We start from the raw sequence: 24,580 nt of genomic DNA, 5'->3' as shown, positions 1-24,580 counted from the left end.
TCACTGTTTCCCCCAGATTTAGCAAATTTCAATGTCAAGACAAGGGTTGAGATGATTAGTGATGACCCAGTATGCAGTGGTCTTTTATAGATGATAAAGAAAGATCTTAACTAGAGCCATGTCATTTTAACTAGGGCCATTATCAATTAAGAATCTCCCCTAGATTAATCTATCCCAAACCCAAAATTTTATGGCAATGCTTCCCTCCTTTTGGAAAATATTCAGTGGTTTCCTCTAATCTACAGAATAAAGTCTAAATGATGTAATCTGACATTCAAAAGTCTTCCATAATATAAAGGCAATCCACCACTGCAGTCTCGTTTTTCTTACACAAGGTCACATCTTACAAATTTCTGCCTTTCTGCTGCTCAGGCTAGCCTACTCACCTAGAATGTCCCCCTGAGCTTCACCCATAACTCCCAAGTCAAATTGACTCTCCTCTTCTTTATACAACTGACACCCACTCCTAGGACTACTCCTGAGAATTTTTCAACCTTCTACTGTTAACTCTCTTCCCTCACATATATAGTACAGTGTGATGGGGGGAATTCTGAATTGGGGAATCAAGAACTAGTTCAGACACTGGATCCTGGGCAAGTCAGATAACCTCTTGAGCCTCATTTTTTAAACTATTGATGAGACAGGAAAGTCTTAGTTATTAGTAGAAAGACTGAAGCTCTGTAGTTAAAACAGACTTTTAAAATTTCTACTCTAATTCTTGCTTTCTGTGGGACTATGGGCAAACCGCTTAACCTCCCTGAGCCTCAATTCCCCCATTTGGAAATAGACTGTATCTGTCTGAAGAAATTAGACTAGATAGACTCTGAGGTCCTTTAAGGTCTAAACCTATGATCCTGCCCTCAATTATACTTGGCTTTTGTAAGGATTAAAGAAGATGACAGTGGGTAAAGTGACTTGTAAATCTTCTGGTGCCAATACAATGTGAGTTATTTTGTATAGTAGTAGCAGTAGTAGTAGTAGTAGTAGTAGTGGTGGTGGTAGTAGTAGTAGTAATAGTAATAGTAGTAGTGATAGTAGTGGTGGTAGTGGTAGTAATTGTAATAGTAACAGTACTGGTGGTAGTTGTAGTAGTGGTGGTGGTGGTGGTAGTAGTAGTGATAATAGTAGTAGTAGTAGTAGTTGTTGTTGTAGCAGTAGTAGTAGTAGCATGATGCTTCTTGTATCTTCAACTGAATTTTAAGTTCCTTAAAGACTGAGAATTTATTCTAAGCTGCCTTTTATAATTCAAAAGTTTCTAATTTATTCATAGTAGGAACTCAATTGTTTGATGATTGACTGTGAACTGAGGGGAATGGAGAAAGTTTTTTAGCTCTTAAATGTGCCAATAATTTGCCTTAATTTTCCAGACCGATGTTATGCTATGTTACTAGACAAAAATTAAGTTCATAAAGCAGGATATAATAGGTGACCAAGCAACAAGAAGTAGAGCTTTTCCTAATGACTGGCACACCTAAAACAGATCACAATGACAATGGGTAGCGCCTCTTGTCCATGAAAAAGACAGACTCTTTGTGTTGTTGTTGTAGTAGTAGTAGTAGCAGCAGCAGCAGCAGCAGCAGCAGTAGTAGTAGTAGTAGTAGTAACAGTGGTAGTAGTATGGGTAGTGGTAGTAGTAGTAATAGTAGTAGTAGTAGTGGTAGTAGTAGTAGCAGTAGTAGTAGTAACAGTGGTAGTGGTAGTAGTAGTAGCAGTAGCAGTAGCAGCAGCAGCAGCAGCAGCAGCAGTAGTAGTAGTAGTAACAGTGGTAGTGGTAGTAGTATGGGTAGTGGTAGTAGTAGTAACAGTAGTAGTAGTAATAGTAGTAGTAGTAGTAGTAGTAGTAATAGTGGTAGTGGTAGTGGTAGTAGTAGTAGTAGTAGTAGTAATTTCATTTAAATCATTTAAATGAGCAAAAAATATGGCACTAATACTTTATCACAGAAAAAGCAAACATTTCCTGGTCACTCTCATACAGACCAAAACACTTAACTAGACCAAAATGAATGACTGAATTACAAAGTATTTGGGCATTTAAAAATACCAAACCTTGCCCTGAGCACTGGGTACACAAATACATAAGCAAATTAGCCCCTGACTTCATGGAGCTTACATGTTCATCTCTTGTCCCAGGGACCTTTTTAGAAAAATGCTCAATACATGAAATAAGTTATCAGGTATAGGACAGCTATTTATTACCTCTACCACAATTGAGATGCTTAAGATATAAAGACACATAAATATATAACCACCAATATTTAAAATAAATAATAATGCATCCTGAAAGGTAAAGACAGCTTTGTGGTGCTGATAGATATTTCACTTTAGTCTCAGACATGAGAGACTGAGCACATGATCTGCTGGTCATCAAGGATATGGTTTGGGTTTTTCCTAATTCTTTATATTGTAACGTTCTCCATGTTTCTGACAATGACCATCTTCTTCCCCCAAAATTGGTGTAGACACAGGATGTACCTCCCAGTAAACTGCCTGTGCTAACTTAGGAACTCAGGAACTCTCAGATTCACAAGAAACTGCCATGGTTGGACATGTCCATTTCTCAAGATCATTAGTTATATATGCATAGAAAGAATCACAGCACAGAAGAGGCATCCAGGGAATTGGGGCCCAATGTCAGGATCACTGAGGCAAACATCCATTCTCATTGTCATTTGCTTGAGTTGAAGCCATCATTGTTATGAAAGAAAAATTATCTACCTCTCTTGTTGGTAGTCCAGTTGAAAGAGTTCTAAGCAGCATGATCAAAAGAGGAGGGAGCTTTTCTCTTCCATCTCATTCTCTTCTATTCCACACTGTTGAGTGAGGAATCTTTCTCAGCACAATTGTCAGTCCTTTTCAACACATAGTCCCAGTTATGGGGAACAAGGAACTAAGAAAGAGCCACTGGTTATGACTGTTCTTCAGCAAGGGCTAGAGCACGTTCCTAATTCCAGGAGAGGTGTCCCAGTCCAACAGATTAGAGAGTTTCCCAAAATATTTTTAAAGTCTAACCCAGGAAGGCAACAAATATAGGGGTGTAGTAGCCAGAGAAAGATGTTTTGGTCTGGAAAGACACAGATTTTATAAACAGGACTTTAAAGGAATTGATTAGCATGATCTTTCAAATAATGATGATAAAATTATTCTGATTGTTATTCCTAACGCAAGAGAGAGAAGGGGATGGAAGAATCAGGACAGATGGAAAGAAGATGGTCAGAATAGCCAGTCAGATAAAGTGAACCATGTGAATTCGTGTCCACACGGGGACATAATGATACTAAAATGCTTTCAGAATGGTGCTTCCAAATAGTAGGTGAATTGAATGGCCTTCATTAATTTTCAGTTTTAGTTCCATATTATGGGCTATTTCCTCCACTTATGTCTTCTGTAATGTCTTAGATATTCTTCCTTGAGCAGTTGCCCTTGGATCTGTATTTCATAGAAATTAATTATCCATAATTACATATAACCAGCTTCAGTACTGAAAGAGAACTAATAATCTAGCCCCTTATATTATAGAGGAGGAAACTGAGGTCCAGAGAGATTAGACCCAAGGTCACAAAGAGAGTAAGGGACAGAAGTGAGATTTGAGCCCCTGTCTTCTATCTCCAAGGCCACTATACTTTCCAAGGAACTGTCCTCTCTCCCATGCTTCCCATATCATCAATGTGCGTACTTCCTCTATCCACACAGACTACAACTGCCCTAGGATTTAGTAGAAGGTCTCTAAGAGTTACTGTGACTCACAGATTTCATCACTCTTCAACCAACCTGCTTCTGAGCCTTTCATATGTAGCGTCATAAGGAATATGTGCCTTGATCCTAGGGAAAAATCCTTAGTAGTGGGTTATATTTGTTACTTTAAAGTAGAAAATATCTGGGGTGAGGAAGGATACATCAGTATATAGAAATAGTTTTGAAGGCAGTTGAAGATATGTGAGGGGATAGTCCCATGAAATGATGAACTAACATTCATGGAATCTTCTTTTTTACTTACAATGTGATAAATTTACTTTGTTTTTCCATGTCTTAGTTTCTTCCTTGAAAAAATGGAATTAATAATACTGCCTCTGTGACAGGATCTTCAGAGTCAATCAATTTATGATCACAAATGCTCTAAAAAGGAATTTGTGGGTGGTGGTGGCATTTAATAATTTTAAAATAGGTATATCTGCTTATTTTTTAAAATATGCTTTTTCATCCATTTGGATTTTTTGTATGTGATTATATTAGAATATATTAAAAATATTTTTGAAAGTAATGAGCAGGGGGAGGCTAGGTGGCGCAGTGGGTAAAGCACCAGCCCGGGAGTCAGGAGGACCTGGGTTCAAATCCAGTCTCAGACACTTCATAATTACCTAGCTGTGTGGTCTTGGGCAAGCCACTTAACCCTATTTGCCATGCAAAAACCTAAAAAAAAAGTAATGAGCATAATGTAAATCAGATCTAAGTATTAGATCTAAATAAATAAATAAGATCTAAGTCTTATTATTAACAAATCTACCAAGTTCAATGTTTCAGAATGGACAATCTAGAACCAAAGCCCAAGTTGATTCTGATTACCAAGATTCCCAAAGAACAGAGATTAACAGACTGTAGTTCAAATCTGAACCACCGCCTGTTTTTGTAGTCAGTCAGCTAAGCATGGTTTTGATATTTTTAAATAACCTTTTATGGTATTTAATAATATAAAATCATCCTTAGTTCATGGGGCCATACAAAAATAGAAAGCAGTGAGTCCTGCCCTAGAACCTTATCCAGAAACCAGAGACACATGGTCATATACCTTAGGTTTACTAATAGTATAGCCAAAACTGCTCTGGCTTTACTGAAACTTTTTGGTGGGGCTACAAGTCATACAATCACCACACCTTTTTTGATCTATATTGAGAATTTCCTTTGTTGTCTTAAAAAAAAAAAAAGATGGTACGAATGAGCCTTTGCATGTCCACATTGCAGATCCTGCCTTACCACACCATGGGATCAATGGCACCTGCAAGCAGCATGGGCAGATTTATGGTAATGCTGAGGTGTGAGTCTAGTCTCTACTTAGCAATAAAGATGAGTTGTGATGAGATAATTTCCATAGCAAATATATGCCCTGTGCATTTCCCATTTGCAGCAAATCAATCACAGTTCTTTAAACAAAGGATTTTTTATGCAATGAATTCTCTGTGATACTGAGATTAATTTTACTGAAGATAGAGATCTGATTAATGACCATCTTATAGCATCCTTTCTCTTTCTTATGGTCATTAACCCATGCTATTCCTTTTAAAGACAAGAATTTCTATTTTTACTACATGGTCCCAGATTGAAATTATAATGATGTATTAGCACTTTTCTTCCCCAAGGCTGAGAGAAATCAAGAGACAACTCAAGCTAAGAAATCTATGGTCTTTATTTAGCCTATGACAGTATTTCTACAGATATTTTTCATTCCTTTGTAGTTGGCAAACTCAGGTCAATAATTGATTTTGCATCATTCTAGCAAAACTTAGGGTTGATTCACTAGTGGCCAGGCGAAAGAGAAAAGAACTCGTCTTCTCAGAAGCGATGATTAAACTACAGTTCATTCCCATACAATAAATTTTTATGCTAATCAGAGGTAAAGAGAGACTTTTCATTCATTTCTTTAGCAGCCTCCCATGGGCGATGAATGAATCCAGGCGTCAGGGCAGCTCTAGTTCAGCATTAACAAACACTGCCACCAAGTGGCATCCGAGATTAACTGCAAAGACTGACAAAATGCTCGCAAAGACCCCTAAAGAAAATCAAAGCTCTTTCATGGGTGGAAAAAAAGAGTTGCTGATATTTGCATAATGCATGTTTTGCTAAGCGATTTACACACATCTCATTCGATTCTTACAGCAACCCCAAGAGGTATTCAGTGCAAACATTATTATCATCTGTGCTATATTGACAAGGAAGCTGAGAGAGATTCTTCCCACTGGAAAAAAGAGCTAAGACTCAAACTTGAAGGACTCTGATTTCAAACCCAATGAAGTTTGGGGTTTTTGTTTTTACCCAATCACACTACATTCTAGAATAAAGTGGCATCATCAGATCCTCTGCGAAAGCCAGAAATGGGTCACAGGGAGGCTCATCATACTAAAGTCATTAAAAATAAAATAAAATTCAAATTAAAAAAAAAAAGCTGGGCAGCTAGGTGACACAGTGGATAGAGCACCAGCCCTTAATTCAGGAGAACATGAGTTCAAATCCAGCCTCAGACATTAAATTTTTCAAACTGCATGACCTTGGGCAAGTCATCTAACCCCATTACCTTGCAAAAATAAAAACCAAAAAGCTCCATTCTTTGTCCCAAGGCATATCAACAAAGTTGAGTCAATAAATATTAAATACCTACTAGGTTCCACACACTGTGCCAAGTGCTGGGGTTACAAATACAAAAAAAAATAGTACCTACCTTCAAGGATCTTACCATCAAAAGAAAGAAGGCAAAACTCAAAAAGAAGGTGAAGAGTGAGAGAGGGGGTGGTTCCCAAAATAGAAGGAATGGTAAAAAAAAAAGTCAGAAAAGTCCCAAAATAGTGCAGCCAGGTTGGAAATGAGATTTCTGCTCCGAGTCTCCTCCTAAATGATGGCTACAAATGGTGACTATAAAGTCCATGACTTGACTCTCTAATCCAGAAGAGGGGAACCTTTTTCTTTCCCTGCCAAGGGGCCATTTGGATATTTATATCATTAGTCTATATTTGGTCAAACATTTAATTCACACCTAAAAAGCTCCTAGATGAGACGTGGCAGTGACATAAATGGCTGTTGGCCATTCTAATCAATGAGGAAGGGGTAGTGATGAGGTTGTGAATACCAAGGATTTAGTTTTACAGGGTAGACTTCCCAGGTTGAGCTACTGGCATTCATAATAAAAGATAAAGTACACTGGAGCAATTAGTTGTTATTGTTTAGTAACTTTGTGACTGTGACCCCATTTGGGGTTTTCTTGGCAAAGATACTAGTGTTTTTGCTGTTTCTGCCATTCCCTTCTACAACTCATTTTTACAGATGAATACAGTTAAGTGACTTTCCCAGGGTCACGTGGCTGGTGTCTTGAGACTTCCTGACTTAAAGTCCAACAGTATATTCATTAGACTACCTACTGGCCCAAGTCCCTTACTATTGGGGTAATATATCAGAATGTTGAGTTTTCTAAGAATGAGGTATTTATCTTAGTGTCAGAATCAAGGTTGAGTCTAGCTCAAGATGTGATAGAATGAAGAGTTGGTTGCCTTTAAAGTTGTCCCTAGGGGCAATTAGGTGGCGCAGTGGATAGAGAACTGGCCCTGGAGTCAGGAGTACTGAGTTCAAATTTGACCTCAGACACTTAATAATTATCTAGCTGTGTGGCCTTGGGCAAGCCACTTAACCCCATTGCCTTGCAAAAAGAGCCTAAAAAAAAAACCTTAAGTTGTCTAAATGAAGTATGTGGGTAGATTTATTTGCTCAGCCCTCTAATCAATGAGTACCTAAATATAATCTTTCAGGATGACAAATTTCCTCATGGTGATAAAGCCATGATTATGGTGGAGTCTAGCCAGATTTCAGCTGGTAAAAAATGGAAGAATTGACTGGTCAGGCAGCTCAATTTAAATGGAAGTTGAATTGATATAGTCATGAAGAGCATAAGTAAAAGGGCTACCATAAAGATTATTCCAATTTAGGGACCAGGATATATTGCAGAAGATGAGAAGACCAATTTTATTAATGTAATGGACTGACTATAAAAATTCAATGTCTTTATCATGATACAACTGGCTTGAGGTTAAAGTGTATGTGCATATATATTTAATTCTTGTATGATTGGTTCTTTTCCATCATCAAATATGACCAAAATGATATCACTAAGATTGAAACAAATTAGTATGTACTACTGTAGTGATCAGACCAATTCGAGCTTAGAATGTTCTTCCACAGGTTGGGCACAAATAGTCCATATGAACACCTGGGGTGGGTACTCTAAACTTACATATCACATGTCCTTTGAGCCATTTCCATTTTGCCTTCCTCATAGAGTGCAACCCCCTCAGTGATGAGGGCACCCCATCCTGTAACAGTGTCTCCCATGCTATATGATCAATTCTAAAGTTCATTAATGAGACCTTCCGGGTGTCTCGGTATCACTTCTTCTGACCCCTTGTGAGCACATGCCCTGTGGGAGTTCTCCACAAAATAGTATTTTGGGTAAGCATATATCTGGCATGCTAACATGTTCAGCCCATTGTAGCTGCACTCTCTGTAGTAATGTTGGAATGCTAGGCAGTTTAGTTCAAGGAAGGGCTCAGTGTCTGGTATCTTCTCCATATAGCACAATGCATGTATAATAAATTACATATTACATAGGAGCAATAAGACATTTATTTCACTGGTATATGCCGAGATAAGTTTCCTTGTGATGGGGTATTCTTGAGGCACGATCATGGTGGATACCAGGCCAAGAGTTACAGCTGGTACAAAATAAAAAGTTGACTAGCCTAAAAGCCTTCTTTAAATAGAGGCTTTGAGAAGAGTTTTATTACCATGTTATAAAACAGCAGTCATCAAATCCATGTGTTATTGGTTAAAAAATAGACCTCAATGGAACAGATTAGACAAAAACAATGGATGAAACTCAATATTCAATAAAACTGAAAACATAGATTACACAAGAAAAAATTTATTTGACAAAAACTGCTGTGAAAAATGGAAAGGAGTCTGGCAGAAATTAGGCTTAGACAAACACGTTACATATATTCTGTAATATATTATAAATGAATACTATTAAAAACAGAAAATAAACAGATTATATTCATCTCATAGTTATGAGCAGAGATGCATTAAGAGAGTTCATTACAAAAGAAAATAATTTTAAATATATGAAATTGAAAAATTAATGCACCTAGGATAAGAGGGAAACAAGTTGAATGGGGAAAAAATCCTCATATCAAATCTCCCCAATAAGGGATTGGTGGTCATAAAATATAATTAATAAATGTTATTTATATAAATATATATACACATATACATGTGTACACACACATGCACAACTAATAGTCATTCCCCCAATATGTTATCAAAAGATTTGAACAGTCTCAAAAAAAGAATTGCAAAGTATATACAATCACATGAAAAAAATGATCTAGATCATTAATAAGAAATGCATAATTAAATAACCCTAAAGTTTCACCTCATTCCCTGCAAATTAGTGACAAAATGAGAAAAAAAAAAGACAATAGTGAATGTTGAAGAGGTTAGGGGAAAATAGTCATATAATGTTGCTGAAACTGCAAAATGATGCAACCATTGTGGAAAGCAATAAATGAAATGACTAAAATGTCCAAATTCTACAAAAAAAAAATTATTGGGCTGCTATTCCAAAGAAGTATTGATAGAAAAAAGTTTCCATATATACCAAAATATTTATATTATTTTTTTTTTACCATAGAAAAGATTTGGAAACAAAGTAGATTCTCATCAATTAGAGAATGGCCAAATAAATTATGGTACAAAGATACATAGCCAGTTGTTAAGGATACAGAAAGCTGTAAGAAATGATTCATGTGATGAATCACATAAGAAAAAGATCTAGAAAGATATAAACTGATGCATGGTGAAGCAGATCCAAGGAAACAATATATACAATGTAAATGTACAGCAAGGTAAATGTAAAAAACAATGCATGAATTAAAATTGAATGTAATAAAATTATAAAGATCAAACCACTCCTTCATGGAGGTGGGAGGTCCCCAGTAGTTACACACTAAAATTTTCAGACTTTTTCCAAGTACTGATCAGTAGTGATTTTTTTCCCTTTTTTTTTATTTTTACGTTTTGTTTTTTAGAATATCATTTTATATGTGATGGCTTTTGGCGAGAGTATAAGAGAAAGTGAGGATAACTAAGATGATGAGAAAAATACGTAAATAAAAACTATTTTCAAAATGAAGCTGAAAAACATATTGTCTCAAGCAGGAGTACTCACTCAATAATAGAATGTATTTAGGAGAGCCAGGTGTGAGAAGACTTACTAGTAAGATAAAGAGTTGGGTTATGAAGAGCTTTAAAAGTCAAACAGAGGTTTTTATATTTGATACACAAAATTAACAGAGAACCAAAGTGTCATTACTGGGTAAGGAAATGACATGATCAGACCTCCACTTTGATAGCTGAGTGACTCTTCTATTGTGTGTGAGATGATAAGGACCTGCACCAGGATGAGAATATGTCAGTCAATAGAGAAAAGGGGATATAGAGGAGAAATACAACAAAAGTAGAAGCAATAGGACTTGGCAACAGATTTGATGTGCTGGAAGGGAAGAGTTAAAAGCCAGTTGTTAAGGATGATACTTAATATTTTAAGTCTGGGAGAGAGGAAGGGTGGTAGAGTCTCTGGAGAAGAGGTGATGAACTCAAGTACATACATTTTCAGATATTACAAGGGCTTTTTCCCCCTCTCCCAGGACTAGGAGAAAAAAAGACTAGGGGGAAAGAGGGAGATTCATGATAGTCATTCAAATATCTACCTATCTATTTATCTACCTATCTACCTATCTTTAAATCTCTAAAATATATAGATACATAATATATTATTACTTATATATTATTTAAATATATATACATATATGTAAATATATATACATATATACACACACACACACACACACACACACACACACACACACATACCAACATTCACTTTTTTTTTGCAAGGCAATGGGATTAAGTGACTTTCCCAAGGCCACACAACTAAGTAATTATTAAGTGTCTGAGGCCGAATTTGAACTCAGGTCCTCCAGACTCCAGGGCCGGTGCTCTGTCTACTGTCCACTGTGCCACCTAGCTGTCCCCTATTCATACACACACACACACACACACACACAAATCAATAAAACATTTTTTAAGTTCACAGAAACCAAAATGAAGCAAAACCTTTTGGAACTACAAAGTTGAATGTTACAGACTTAAAAAATCAAGCTGGAAGCTGAAACCTGTTCAGGAAAAAGAAAAAAGGGTAGGTAGCTTTGTAAAACCATATTAACAATCACAGTGCTTTAGTGCTTTTAGAATAAGAAGATATATTTTACTTTCCTTAAGCTTTCTTAGAGTTAATAGAATGCCTCTCAAATGAACATATTATTTAATAAATGAGCAACACAGGAAAAGGTAAGTCTTCACAGAGATCTGTAAAATAAAAATAAAACTGCATTAAGGCTTAAAAGCATTGGCATAAGAAAATTTAAATAAAGCAATTAAAGAAATGATAAACTTAGAATGAGCTTAGAATGTTCTTCCACAGGTTGGGCACAAATAGTTTATATGAACACCTGGGGTGGGTACTCTAAACTTACATATTACATGTCCTTTGAGCCATTTCCATTTTGCCTTCCTCAGAGTGCAACCCCTTCATTGATGAGGGCACCCCATGCTGGGCAATCCTGTGCCAGTGTCTCCCATGCTATATAGGATCAATTCTAAAGTTCATTAATGAGACCTTCAGGGTGTCTCAGTATCACTTCTTCTGACCCCTTGTGAGCGCATGCCCTGTGGGAGTTCTTTGTACATTTGGTACTAACCAAAAATCCCTACATCATCAAATAATTCCATTATTGCAGGAAAAAATTATATCAAACACTGTAGAAGCTTAGAAATAAAAGAACTTAATTTTATTGCAGAAAACGTTTTCAACAATGCACCCTAAGATGAGGTTAAACAAGTTTCTTCCCTCTGGTCATGCACTGATCACTGTAAAAGTCTAGGACAATCAAAACCTCTGCTACCATGAATAAAAAAAGTGAAACTTAAATCAAAATAAGTTTAGTTGATTTTCCTCAGTAGTACAAAAAAAAAGATACCTATATAAAGCAACATGGAATTATTTATCTAATCTGACAGGACAAATTCACATACTCCTGTCAGTAATTTTCTAATTAGAGGTTGATGAAACTCAGATAAAACTGATGACTAAAACTACAATTCACAGAGATGATTTAATGTGATCATAGATTCACAACTGAAAGGAACCCTCAGAGGTCATCTAGTTCAGGAGTCAGCCTGAGTTTTTTAAAATGTAAATGGGAAGTATCTAACAAATTTTTAAAATAAAAGAGTAAAACACAGATGATATGAGTTTCTAAGTTGATATGCGGACCATGAGGATCTTTATGTATGGTTTAGTGCCCTAGCTCCCATTTCTATTTGAGCTTTTTTACAGATAAGAATGCTGAGGTTAAGTTTCCAAAGTCACACTAGTATTAGGATTAAAAGCAGGATTTGAAACTAGTTCCTCTGACTATAAAACTAGTGTTCTTCCCACTGTTCCACTGGGTCATTTGTTTTAGTAAAATGAATTTTTTTGGTTCCTCTTAAAAGTGAACGTTAAGGCAGCTAGGTGGCATAATGGATAAAGCACCACTTGGAGTCAGGAGTACTTGGGTGCAAATCCGGTCTCAGACACTTAATAATTACCTAGCTGGGTGGCATTGGGCAAATCATTTAACCCCATTTTGCCTGGCCAAAAAAAAAAAGTGAACACTACTAAAAGTTTTCACAGTTTGACTTAAAGGTATAGATGAAAACAAATATTTAATGCAAACAGTGAAATTTCTAAATTTCTATTACTTAATCTGGTAGAATTACTTTTCCTTAAATCAAATGCTATAACCTTCCTTGGCTTTCTATGTGCATAGAATTTAAAGAAGCTTGAGAAAGTATATTTTAGACTTCCGGCCAAGATGGCAAGAGAAGACAGGCACAGTTCTAAAGTCTCCTGATCTCTTCCCCATCTATCACATGAAACAAACCACTTAAAAGAAATCCAATCCACAAAACCCAGAAAGAAAAGCCAGGAGAAGGAACATCTACCTCAGGATTTGTCTCCCGCAGCAGTCTTGGCTGAGTGGGGGGGGGGGGGGGGTGAGTCTGGGGAGGATCAGCCCTGGATCAGGCAGATTGACAGCTGAATTGGAACCGGGAGTCTGAGGGCCCGAGAGCCGGACCTTCTGGATCAGCGGTGGGGTTGGATGAAAGGGGCTTGGGTCCCCGGAGAAGCAGAGGCACTGGTGTTGGTGCTGTCCCCCTGGAGCTTGGGGAAGGGGCTGCGGGGAGAGGTCTGGTGCAGGAGAGCTGCGGACACCATTGCTGGGCTCCTCTGACGCCTCCATTGCACTGAGGCCTCCTCCAAAACAAACAATTGCAAACTACTTCTGCCTCAGGCTCCAGTGTGTGAGTAAAAGAACCAGCCCAGCTGAGGAATGACCTCAGGCCAGGGTAAAGCCCACCATTGATTGAAAGCAAAAGAATTCAATAGCTCCAATTCCCTCCCTCAAGCAAAGGGAGAAGGCCTCTCAACCAAGGTCACAGACACTCCAGAGAAATCAACCAGCATCTCCTACTGGCCAGACAGAGAAACTGCACTCAGTAAAGCCTTTAGCGATCCCAAGCCCAGGTGAACCAGCCCCCTCCCAACTCAAGGTCTTCGCATAATGAAGAAGGGTCAGCGGAAAGGGGGATCCATAGAAAAATTCCTGGAAGGGAAAGACCCCAACTCAGAGAGACCTGGAACCTCTGAGGAGAATACAATCTAGTCTCCAGCACAGAAAGACTTCCTTGAAGAAATAAGGAAGGAACTTAAAAATCTGGGAGAGACAATTAATACCTTGCAACAAGAAAACAAAACCTTAGAAAGTACAATTGGACAAACACAAAAGGAGAATAAATCTCTCAGATCCTCAAATGAGCAAATGCAAAAAAGAAATTAATTCTCTCAAAAACCTCAATTGGTCAAATGGAAAGCTCTTTCAAAAGTAGAATTGACCAATTGGAAAAGGAGTTGCAAAAGGTTAATGAAGAAAACTCCTCCCCCCCCAAAAAAAGAATGGAGCCTACAGAAACTAATGACTCCATGAGACAGCAAGAGTCAGTTAAACAAAATCAAAAAATAGAAAAAATAGAAGCAAATGTAAAATACCTCATCAACAAAACCACTGACCTTGAGAATAGATCAAGGAGGGGCAACCTGAAAATCATAGAGGACTTCCTGAAAACATTGAAGAGGAAAAAAAGCCTGGACTCAATATTACAGGATCTAATGATGGAAAACTGCCCTGACATCATCGAATCGGAGGGCAAAGTAGTTATTGAAAGAGTACATCAATCCCCACCAGAAAAAGATCCTAAAATGAAAACACCAAGGAATGTTGTGGCCAAACTCCAGAACTATCAGATAAAAGAGAAAATCCTGCAAGCAGCCACAAAGAAACAATTTAAATATCAAGGAGTTACAGTAAGGATCACACAGGACCTGGCTGCATCAACTTTAAGGGATCGAAGGGCCTGGAACGAGATATTTCAAAGAGCATGGGAGCTTGGAATGCAGCCAAGAATCTACTTTCCTGCAAAGCTAAGCCTTCTCTTTCTTCCAGGGGAAAAAGATGGACATTTAACGAAATGGAAGAATTCCAAAAATTTCTGATGAAAAGACCAGAGCTAAACAGAAAATTTGGACATCAAACAGGAGGTTCAGGAGACACATGAAAAGGTAAAAAAAAAAAGGAGGGGGCAGTAAAAGGAAAAAAAAATGCAATCCAGTAAGTTGAAACTGGCTATATCCCAGCATGGGGGGAGGGGGGGAAGAGACTCTCATAAATCCTGAGAAATGTAACTCTAACAGATAGAATATACCTAGTCAGAAATGATGGACATCCATGACCTATCCATGAGACTGCTATCTAATGGGATGTAACTGGCTTTAAGCCCACTTGGGAGAAAGACTCTAATAACTCTCAGGAATTTTGACTTCGATAGAATATACTGAACTAGAAGGGACAGACATTCAGAATTTTCTATGACTTAGAATGATCTAAAAAAATACACTACCTCCCTAAAAAGGGGGACAGGAAAGAGACAGGAGGAGGGAGGGGATTGAATGGAACAAATCTCATTACACTAAGAGGTACCAAAAAACCTATGGTAATAGAGGGGAAGAAGAGAGCAGAGGAGAAACACCTGAATCTTCTTCTCATCAGACTTGGCTTAAAGTCAACCTACACATACTCAGTTAACTTATAAAACATCTAATCTTTCAAGTATTAAAAGGGGAAAAGGGGAGGGGGGATGGAGAAAGGGAAGGGGAGTGGGGAAAATAAGGGGAAATAACAAAAGGAAGGGAAAGGAAAAGGGAAAAAGGGAAAGGGGAAAGAAAGGGGAGGGTGTGATATAGGAGGGCAAACACACTGAAGGGGGTGGTATTCACAAACAAAATACTGAGGAATATGGATAAAAGGGGGGGGGAAGGGGGAAAAATACAAACAGAGGAAAGATAGCACAAAGGGCAATAAAGAATTAGTAATCATAACCTTGAATGTGAGTGGGATGAACTCTCCCTTAAAACGTAAGCAAATAGCAGAGTTGATTAAAAACCAGAATCCTACAATATGCTGCTTACAAGAAACTCATTTGAAGCAGAGGGATACATATAGAGTAAAGGTAAAAAGTTGGAGCAAAATATATTTTGCTTCAGCTGAAGTAAAAAAAATAACAGAGGTAGCAATCCTTATCTCAGGCAAAGCAGCAGCAAAAATAGATAGCGTTAAAAGAGATAAGGAAGGAAACTTTATCCTCCTAAAAGGTACCATAGACAATAAATTCATTTCAATATTGAATATATATGCACCCAGTGGGACAGCACCCAAATTCTTAGAAGAGAAGCTGAAAGTATATTTTAGGTTTCAAGAATTTTCAACCTAAGAGGAAATAACAGAAGGGAAAACTTTTATACTATTACCTTTTGATTCATGAAGAATTTTCATAAAATAGCTTTATTTGGGGAGTCCTTGGCTAAATGTATTAACATTTGCTTTTTTTCACTAAAAGCCCATATTTTTACTAAGACTATATGTGTAATATTGATGGATTCATCCCATTTGTTTTTTTCTTGATTGGAATAAGTCACCAAGTTCTCAGTATACTGCAAGACTGACTTTAAGAACCTGTTGGGAAAAAAAAAAAGAGAAAGATTAGCAAAATGTGCCTTTTTTTGATACTGGTTTATCTATCAATTACTCTGATTATTTAAATTGCTTTCTATTCTTTTCCCAAATGCTATCAAACTATCCTCTTTCTAAATCAAAAACAAGCCTAGGCTAAGCAGAATACATACATATATACATATATATATCATTCTCTTGATACAATACTATATACAAATAGGCTCTAAAAAATACCTGATAGGATTCTAAGATTGGGGCAATTAGAAAATATGAGAAAAATGTATTAAAGTAGAAATTTATCCCACTTATCCATTAAGACTTGAATTGTTTACTCTATACCAACCCATAAAATGGAAGGCACAAAGTCATTAGACTAAATGTTGGTTCTTTTGAAAAGAGATTTGTTTTGAAAAGATATTTGTTTTCCCAGCTATCTTTAGGTGCTTATTAAATAGACTTGATGACCTTTCCGAGGAATAAACATGAAAAAATTAACATAAATTCAAAGTCAAAGCAGATAATCTAGAAGAAAAGTAAATTTTTCCTGACAGTAAATATTAGGTTTAAATAATATAAAAAAAATGCAAACTTCTGCCAGAACTGTTTCACAGATTCTCAAACATCCAGATACAAGTTAACCAAGTATTAGAATCATAGAACCTTAACCCAGGTATTTTCTCTACAATATTCCTGATAGGCTTAGCAAGCCTCCGCCTGAACAAAATTCCAGTGATAGAAATCAGCCCGAAAGACAGTCTATTCTATCTCTTTAGAAAAATCTGTTAAGAGAACTATTTCTCAAATTCAATCAAAATTTGCTTTCAAATCTTTTTCCAACCCCAAGTTCTCCCCTTTAGAGCCACAAAGAAAAAAATTTCTCTTCTTCATCTTCAAGTATTCAAAGATAGTTATAATGTTTTCTCCTCTCACCAAGTCCTTTTCTCCCCCAAACTATTCTTAATATATTATGATTTCCAATCACACTTCTGGTCCCTCTTTCCCCTTACTGCCCTAAGTTATACTTTTCTGGACATGGTCCAGTTTATCAAAATCTATCTTAAACTGTGGTACCCAGAAGAAAACATAAATACTTCAAGATATAGTTTGATCAATGCAGAATAAAGTGAAACCATCATCTACTTTGAGCTAGGTCAGAAACATCAAGACAATGCATACCATTACACTCCCAAGTGGAGCCTGAACCTGATTAAGAAGCCACTGAGAAATAATTAATGAAATCTGCATAATTATACTAAAACTTAAAGAATGTTACATTGTAAAATTAAGCCAATATCTGGCCACATAAGTCTGTATGAGGGCAGTGGCCCCATTTCTATTTGAGTCTGATATCACTACCCTAGGACACCATACCTCTATTAAGTCTGGTGTAATCTGCTGGGCTTTTTGCTGCCTCGTCATTCTGCTGACTTAACTTGAGCTAGCAATCACTAGGCTCAGAGGACTGTACTGAGGGCAGGAAGAGACCCCATGTATTATCTACACCAACCCTATTTTACAGATGAGGAAACTGAGGTTCAGAGAAAAGACCAAGGAACTAACACCCAATTCAAATCAACTTCCTCTAAGTTGAGCATTCTTTCTACTATACCATGCTATTCAAAACTCTAAATTTTGAGTTGCCAGAGCAAATGTAAAGGAGATTGCTTTGACTACCAGCTATAGCCTCAAAAATTTTTCAAAGAGTTAATGTGATCTTTGTAGCTCCATGACCCCATGTGTCCCTGTATTTTTCAGAGCTTAGGATATAGGCAAAGAAGCTCCAGAGATTAATCTGGTCTTTTGGCCCTGATGCTAGAGGAGGCTTTAGACATTTTGGAAATACGTTGTCCTCTCCAATATTTGAAAAATTCAGCTCTGCCAAAAATATTTTGCTCTAAGTCATTCAGATAGAATAAGAATTTATCATATAAAAAACAGCCTGGATCTTTTTTTTTAGCAACCATTGAGGCTAAGTGTATGTATAAATTACATATGAATGTATAAATTAATTGGGAACACAATTGTTAAACACTTAACTGTGCAATGCCCTCATATGCTTAATGCTGAGGAGACAAACAGAAAATCCAATTCACTGCAAGGCAAAACAGTGCCCTCTTGATGTCACTGGTCCTCTTCCAGAAGGAAGAACAAATAACTGCCACTCTACCATCACAAAGGGTAGAGGTCTCTAAAGGATCCTTACCACTGGTGCATTAGCAGGGCAGAAGTGAGGCCTGGAAAGCTAAATGGCAAGGATCCAGTTCAGCTGGAATACAAAGAGGCACAAGGCTATGTATAAAAACCATCTTTAGCATTTCTTTAAGTGATAAAACAATATCTGTTTCTGGAAGATAGTAGCAGGAGCTAGGAAGGGATCGGGGCAGAGGTTACTACTATTCCAAGGGCTTTGTTAAAAAAAAAAGGGGTAATGAGCTACTTCTTTGGTTGTCTGAACAGAGGTGATTTTTCCACTGTACTAGCTCTCCTGCCTGCTGATGGAAATAGGTCAGTGGTTGATTTAGGGAGTGGTTGTGCTGGTAGAACCATATTACCATCATCCTTGCTGATGGAAGTGGGGCTAGGTTGGAAGTGTGGCCCAAGGGGGATACTGTTATTATCTGGGGTCTCAGAGATGAGGTCCTACATGTAGGCTTTCATTGAGTAGAGGGTAATAGTGGTGGTTTAGCCTGTTTCATTCATGACCCTTTCTCTCCTTAAAGTATCTTAATATGTCTGCTTGAAAGGTTTGCAGAATACATCTCTCTTATATATCTAGAGACAGCAGGATGTATTTAATGGCTTTTGATGGTTGCATAGAAATATTCATTTTATCTGTGCCAAGAACAACACTCCTCTATTCTCAAATAAAAGAGAAACATTGAAAAGATTCACTATATTTCTATATGCCATCTCAGGGGAACAATGTGGAAAGATGATAAACTATGGAGACTGAAGAACTGGATTCAAATCCTATCTCTGATACTGGGCAAGTCACTTCCCTACCTCAATTTCTGCATCTGTAAATAATGGGGTTGCACTGGTTGGCTTCTACAGTTCCTTCCAGGACTAGCTATTCCATCCTATATAAATGTCTAGAGGAAAATGCTTAATAAATACATCAATCTATTGGTTAAAAAAAAAAGAAGATAGTCAAAGAGAATGGACAAGTAAAAACAACAGAATGAGCTATTTAGTTCATTTAAAAATATTATATACTTACTTTAAGTACTGCTGGTATTCACAAATATTTTTTTCATTAACAGTATGAATGTTGACCAATTCCAATGTGATCAGCAATAATATTAGCTGGAGTACAGGACACAAAAGCTTGATACTAAAAATAAAATAGAGTTTACTAAAAATGTTCTCTGCATCTCAAAAATTACTTTTCTACTGAAAAAAATCTGTTTACCTCTGCCACTCTGTCTAGCTATCAAAGGGATCTTTCCTAAGCACAGATCTGACCATGTCACTGCCCTACTACAATCCTCAAAGTCCTTCAACATCTGGCCCTAGCCTCTCTGGACCTCACTTCCTAACCTTTTCCTCAGCTGCTCACACATGATGCTCCAGATGATTGGCACTGACTCACACACAGTTAAGAGAATGCACTCTCTCCTGACCTCCTCAAATTATCCCTTCCTTCCTTCCTTTAGGACATGGTCAAAGAAGCACTCTCTGCAGGAAGTCTTTGCTTCAGGGCAAGTCGTCTGGTGAAACAATTGCCCTCTCTTAGTAGCTGTCATCAATTCAGCTAAGTTACCACCTTCCCTTACTCTATAAAGGTAAACAACTGACCTGAGCATTGCCGTCTGAGGACTCCCCTCCACCAACACAAATCGGAAACTTAGATTTATCCTAGAGAATATTCAGAAATTCAGGTTTTAGTGGTGACACAACTAGCATATGGATCAGAGTAGGACTTGAACCCAGGTCTTCCTGACTTCAGACTAGAGGTTGAGCCACCACACCATGCTTTTTCTAGCTGCTGCTAGTAGATATTAAATTCATTTTAGTAGACAGATTTCACATTTACTAAATATGAAAAATCTAAGATTTTTTAAAAGTAGAAGTCTTAAACTTCAGCTTTCACTGAATAAAGAAATTAAAACTACACCTAAAGTGAATGTTATAGTATTGCTCCCACATCCAAAATATATATTTTATGAACCTGCTTAACATTCGTAGATAGTTCTGTCTCTGGCGAGACCGAAGTGTCTTTTGCATCCACTGTTTAAATCTTATTTCTGTAGTGGCAATAATTTGATCAGACACTAGGTGGCATTGCACACTTATTTTCTGAAGAATTACAAGGACTTCAAGGACAGACCGTGGACAATATAAAGTGCGGATGCGTTTGTTGCAAAGTTCATGAAGCAAAAGGGACCATCTAGAAATCAAGAAAGAAAGCTTTAATCACCACATGCTTTAAAATGAACTCACAAAGGATACTTTCTCAAAATATGAGTAACTTTTGTGAAAAAAACAGCAAATTTCCTAAAACTTGTGTTGATACACCTGGCAGTCTTCTTACTCATTTAATTCATAACAAGTATCTATTGCATAGTTCTAGGAACTAGAAAACTATCTCTCAGTTACAAAAAATAATTTACAAAATTTAAAATACAGGTCTTGCAAACAAAAAAATGCTTTAATGATGCTCAAGAAAATTGAACACCCATCAATTGGAAATGCCTGAACAAGTATGATATGATTGTGATGGAATACTATTGTGCTACAAAAAATGATAAGCTAGATAGTTTTGCAAAACCTGAACTGATGCAAAATAAAGCAAACATAACCAGAACACTGTACATAGTAACAGTAATAGGACACAATAATCAACTATGAAAGATCAGTACAAGGCAATTCTGAAGAACTTATGAAAAAATGTTTTCCACCTCCAGAAAAAGAACTGATAAGAGTGAATGCAGACTGAAGCATGAATTTTCTAATTTCTTTATTTTTTTCTGGCTCTGTTTAGAAACATGATCAACATGGAAATGTTTTTCATGATTTCCCATGAATAACTGATTCCATATTCCCTGCCTTTACAATGGGTGGGGAAGGAAGAAAAATCAGAACTCAAAAAAAAAATTTAATGTTTAAAAATAAATAATAAGTTTGAAAATAATATAACGATACTCAAGATGCTTTGACTTACTTTGCTGTGGGAGGATTATCCAGCAAGTTACTCAAATTACAGTCACCCTGTAGCATGTAATGTTGGAGTTCAGAGGAAATTTTTATAATCAAATGATGGCAATCATTGGTTTCAGGAGTGTCTTCTAATCTGAAAAATATAAAATTTTAGATTTATAACTAAAATTTTAAAATTTCATATTTGACTAAATGAATATGCAACTAGTTTGTCTAAACAGTCTGCTTTTCATGACTTTGATACATAACATCTCCCAAATATTTTTTCAGTCATATAAAATGTACTTGTTAAGTTTAGTTAGGTTGCTTCAATTATAAATTAGTGGTCTTTTCAATTCAACTTTTGCAAAGGACATATTTGCATTAATACATTTATATGTGTGTATAAATACACAAACACAGGGCAACCCTACTGTTATTAGTTTCCTGTCCTATAACTTTGGAGCAGTAATATTTCCTTAATGAAATAAGCATTTTACTATAAAATGCTAAACTAAGGAAGTTTTTTTGGTGTGAAGAACTGTATGCAATTTTATTATTATTAAGTTTCATCTTAGAGATGAAGTGGAATTGGAAAAAAATGAAAATGAGAAAAACAGACTAGACCAAGTATAAATAGTGGATATCTATAAAACTGAAGACCACTCAAAGGACAGTGGAGAGGGGTATAGTGGGCAAGAGCAGGGTGCAATACATTCTAAGTAAGGAATTACAAAAGAAACATAATAAAAAAAATTTCATCAAAGAAATCCAAGAATCATAAAACAAAAGGGGTCTGCATACCATTTTAATGAAAGCCAGAGATATCTGAAAGTCTATCCACTCAACTGGTCCCCTCCCTCCCTAGAACAAAAGACAGAGAGGGAGAGGAGCATTCTCAACAAAGTGACTGGGTCCCTGGAGGCAAAATCATGGCATGGCAAGACAAGAACAGACGCTGCACAAGATGAGCAGGCAAGGTGGGTTGTGGCCTGAATAGCTGGAGGAAATTCCCTCATTGAGGAGATCATAGAGCCAAGTGGGTATCTGAGTATTGATTTTTAAAAAGTTTTTCTGAATAAGAAATAATTTTAACGCCAAGCATCAAAGGCCAATGAAGATCACCTAACTCCATGACTATACAACACTTGCCCTACCTTTCTTTAGATTCAGGCATACCTGGTTGCTTCCTGAATTTGTTCCACTGGCACTAATGGAAGTTGAGGCCATATTCTGATGCTTTTCTCACAATACAGAATCTAGGAAATCAAAATATAATTAATTTTAAGTAATTTAAAAAATATTATCTGATAAATATATTTTTCAAAATGATACCAAATTTAGAATGAAATGCATGTGAGAAACCCATTAAACTCTATTTTTAGTATTTTTATCCAAAAAATCATTTTACTGCCTGGAATGCATAAATTACAAGTAAATTGTGAAAAAGAAATAACAAGTTCAAAATTAAGTGACCCAAAGTAATGATTATTGGGTGCACATTTACAGCATCTCCTTAATACCCTGAATGTGCAATTATAATGGCCTAGAAACGAATTAACTGGTTGTCCAGTAGACATTTTAAGCTCAATATGTCCCAAACTGAACTCATTATCTTTCCCCCAAGCCCTCCCCTCCTCCTAATTTTCCTACTACTGTGAGGGCACCACCATCCTCTCAGTCACACAGGCTTGCAACCTAGGAGTCATCTTGGGACTCCTCACCATCTCTTGCCCACCATATCCAATCTGTTTCCAAGATCTGTTGAGGTTTTCCATCATAACATCTCTTGCATGTTTTACCTTTTCTCCTCAATCATTGCCATGACCTTAAAGCAGATCCTCAAAATCTCACACCTAGACTATACAAGTAACTTCGTGTTTGGTCTCTAGTCTCTGGTACATCCTACACTCAGCTGTCAAAGCAATCTTCCTTAAACACAGGTCACCCCATAAGCTGCAGTGGCTCCCTGTCACCTCCAGGATCAAATATAAAATGCACTCTTTGGCTTTTAAAGACTTTTATAACACACCTTAACCTGTCCCAACACCTTTCGAAGCCACCTTAAACCTGGCTGCTCCTCAAACTAAATGGTCCATCTGGGCATATTCACTGGCTGTTCCCTGTGACTGAAAAATGCCTCTCTTCCTTTCATCTTCTAGTTCTGAAAACTGTCACCTTCCTTCAAGTATCAGTTTAAGTATGCTTTTGCAAGAAGCTTTTCCCAGTCCTTAATGTTTTACCTTCCTTCTGAGACAGGAAAAAGATCTACTTATACCTAGAGTCCTTAAAAACTGAATTCAGATAATTACAAATAATTTTGATACTGGGCAAGTTACTTTATCTCTGTCTCATCTATAAAATACTGTCCATCTACTAAGGTTATTGTGAGGATCAAATAAGATAATAATTGTAAAATGCTTAGCATAGTGCCAAGGGAATAGGAGGGGAGGGGAGGGGAGGGGAGGGGAGGGGAGGGGAGGGGAGGGGAAGAAAAAAAGGGAATGGAAGGGAAGAAAAAGGAAGAGAAGGGGAGAGAAAGAAGAATTGAGGGGAAAAGAGAATGACTGAGATTGCACTGTGCTGGTGAAGACTGAAGGAGACAAGAATCAAGGGCAATTCAGTGTCAAAGACTGGATCATGGCAAGTTGTTTTAAAATGAAGAGAAAGAGAGGAGAGAAAGCTCAAATTAAATGGCCCCATCTACTCCTCTTCTGAACTGTTTAAAATCTGATCTTCTAAAATGTAAGATGCATGTCATATTATTCCCAACTTTCCTTTCCTTCTGTATTACAAATCCTAAGGAGACAATGTCTCCCTCTTACCTCATACAAAGTTCCATTATTTCTATCTCATTTTATGAGAATTAGATGTAGACAAGTTCCTCATCACTACTACATATTTTGAAGGATGAAATTATCACAAAAGCAAACCAAGTCATTATTATCTGCTCTACTTTTAACAGAAAAAAACTTTACAGCAGATTGAAGTTCTCCATCAGTATCATCCCATGACTAGGCTTTAGGCTTAAAAATGAACAAGTTCAGGGGCGGCTAGGTGGTGCAGTGGATAGAGCACTGTCCATGGAGTCAGGAGTACCTGAGTTCAAATCTGGCCTCAGACACTTAATAATTACCTAGGCGTGTGGACTTGGGCAAGCCACTTAAACCCCATTGCCTTGCAAAAACTAAAAACAAACAAACAAACAAACAAATAAAAAAAAGAAATGAACACGTTCACACACACACACACACACACACACACACACACACACACACATATACACACAGTCTCTCCCTCTCTCTCTCTCTCTCATATCTTTAGGCAACATGCTTTCTTACCTTCTTTTTAAGCTGAGAAAGTGGATGGAATTGAGAACAATAGCAATTTGCACAGTTGATTAAAGTTTTGATTGATGCATTCTCCTGGTTTTTAAAAAACAGAGAATACAGATCAGC

At 37.0% G+C, this 24,580-nt stretch overlaps 1 protein-coding gene across 10 annotated transcripts in view; it reads right to left on the bottom strand.

Annotated features, from left to right (window-relative positions):
• Positions 1–6,721: 6,721 nt before the first annotated feature.
• The window catches only part of ERMARD (ER membrane associated RNA degradation), a 183,086-nt gene continuing 165,227 nt past the window's right edge, over positions 6,722–24,580 (bottom strand). For 3 of the 10 annotated variants that reach the window (XM_074188105.1, XM_074188104.1, XM_074188106.1), the window contains exons 13-20: positions 24,464–24,547; positions 22,302–22,381; positions 21,148–21,276; positions 20,155–20,373; positions 19,782–19,841; positions 19,204–19,317; positions 15,779–15,983; positions 6,722–11,178 (exon numbers count right to left, since the gene is read on the bottom strand). In XM_074188105.1, coding sequence (XP_074044206.1) covers positions 15,800–15,983; positions 19,204–19,317; positions 19,782–19,841; positions 20,155–20,373; positions 21,148–21,276; positions 22,302–22,381; positions 24,464–24,547 — 870 coding nt within the window. In that variant the 3' untranslated portion in view covers positions 6,722–11,178; positions 15,779–15,799. Of the gene's footprint in view, positions 11,179–15,778; positions 15,984–18,020; positions 18,250–19,203; positions 19,318–19,781; positions 19,842–20,154; positions 20,374–21,147; positions 21,277–22,301; positions 22,382–24,463; positions 24,548–24,580 lie in introns of those variants that run through there. The other 7 variants (XM_074188103.1, XM_074188102.1, XM_074188101.1 and 4 more) reach the window with 7 other exon arrangements.

The sequence above is a fragment of the Macrotis lagotis genome, chromosome 5 (assembly GCF_037893015.1).
Source record: "Macrotis lagotis isolate mMagLag1 chromosome 5, bilby.v1.9.chrom.fasta, whole genome shotgun sequence".
Classification (NCBI taxonomy): domain Eukaryota; kingdom Metazoa; phylum Chordata; class Mammalia; order Peramelemorphia; family Peramelidae; genus Macrotis; species Macrotis lagotis.
Note: the sequence above shows the minus strand (reverse complement) of the source record. Positions and strands in the feature narration are given on the sequence as shown.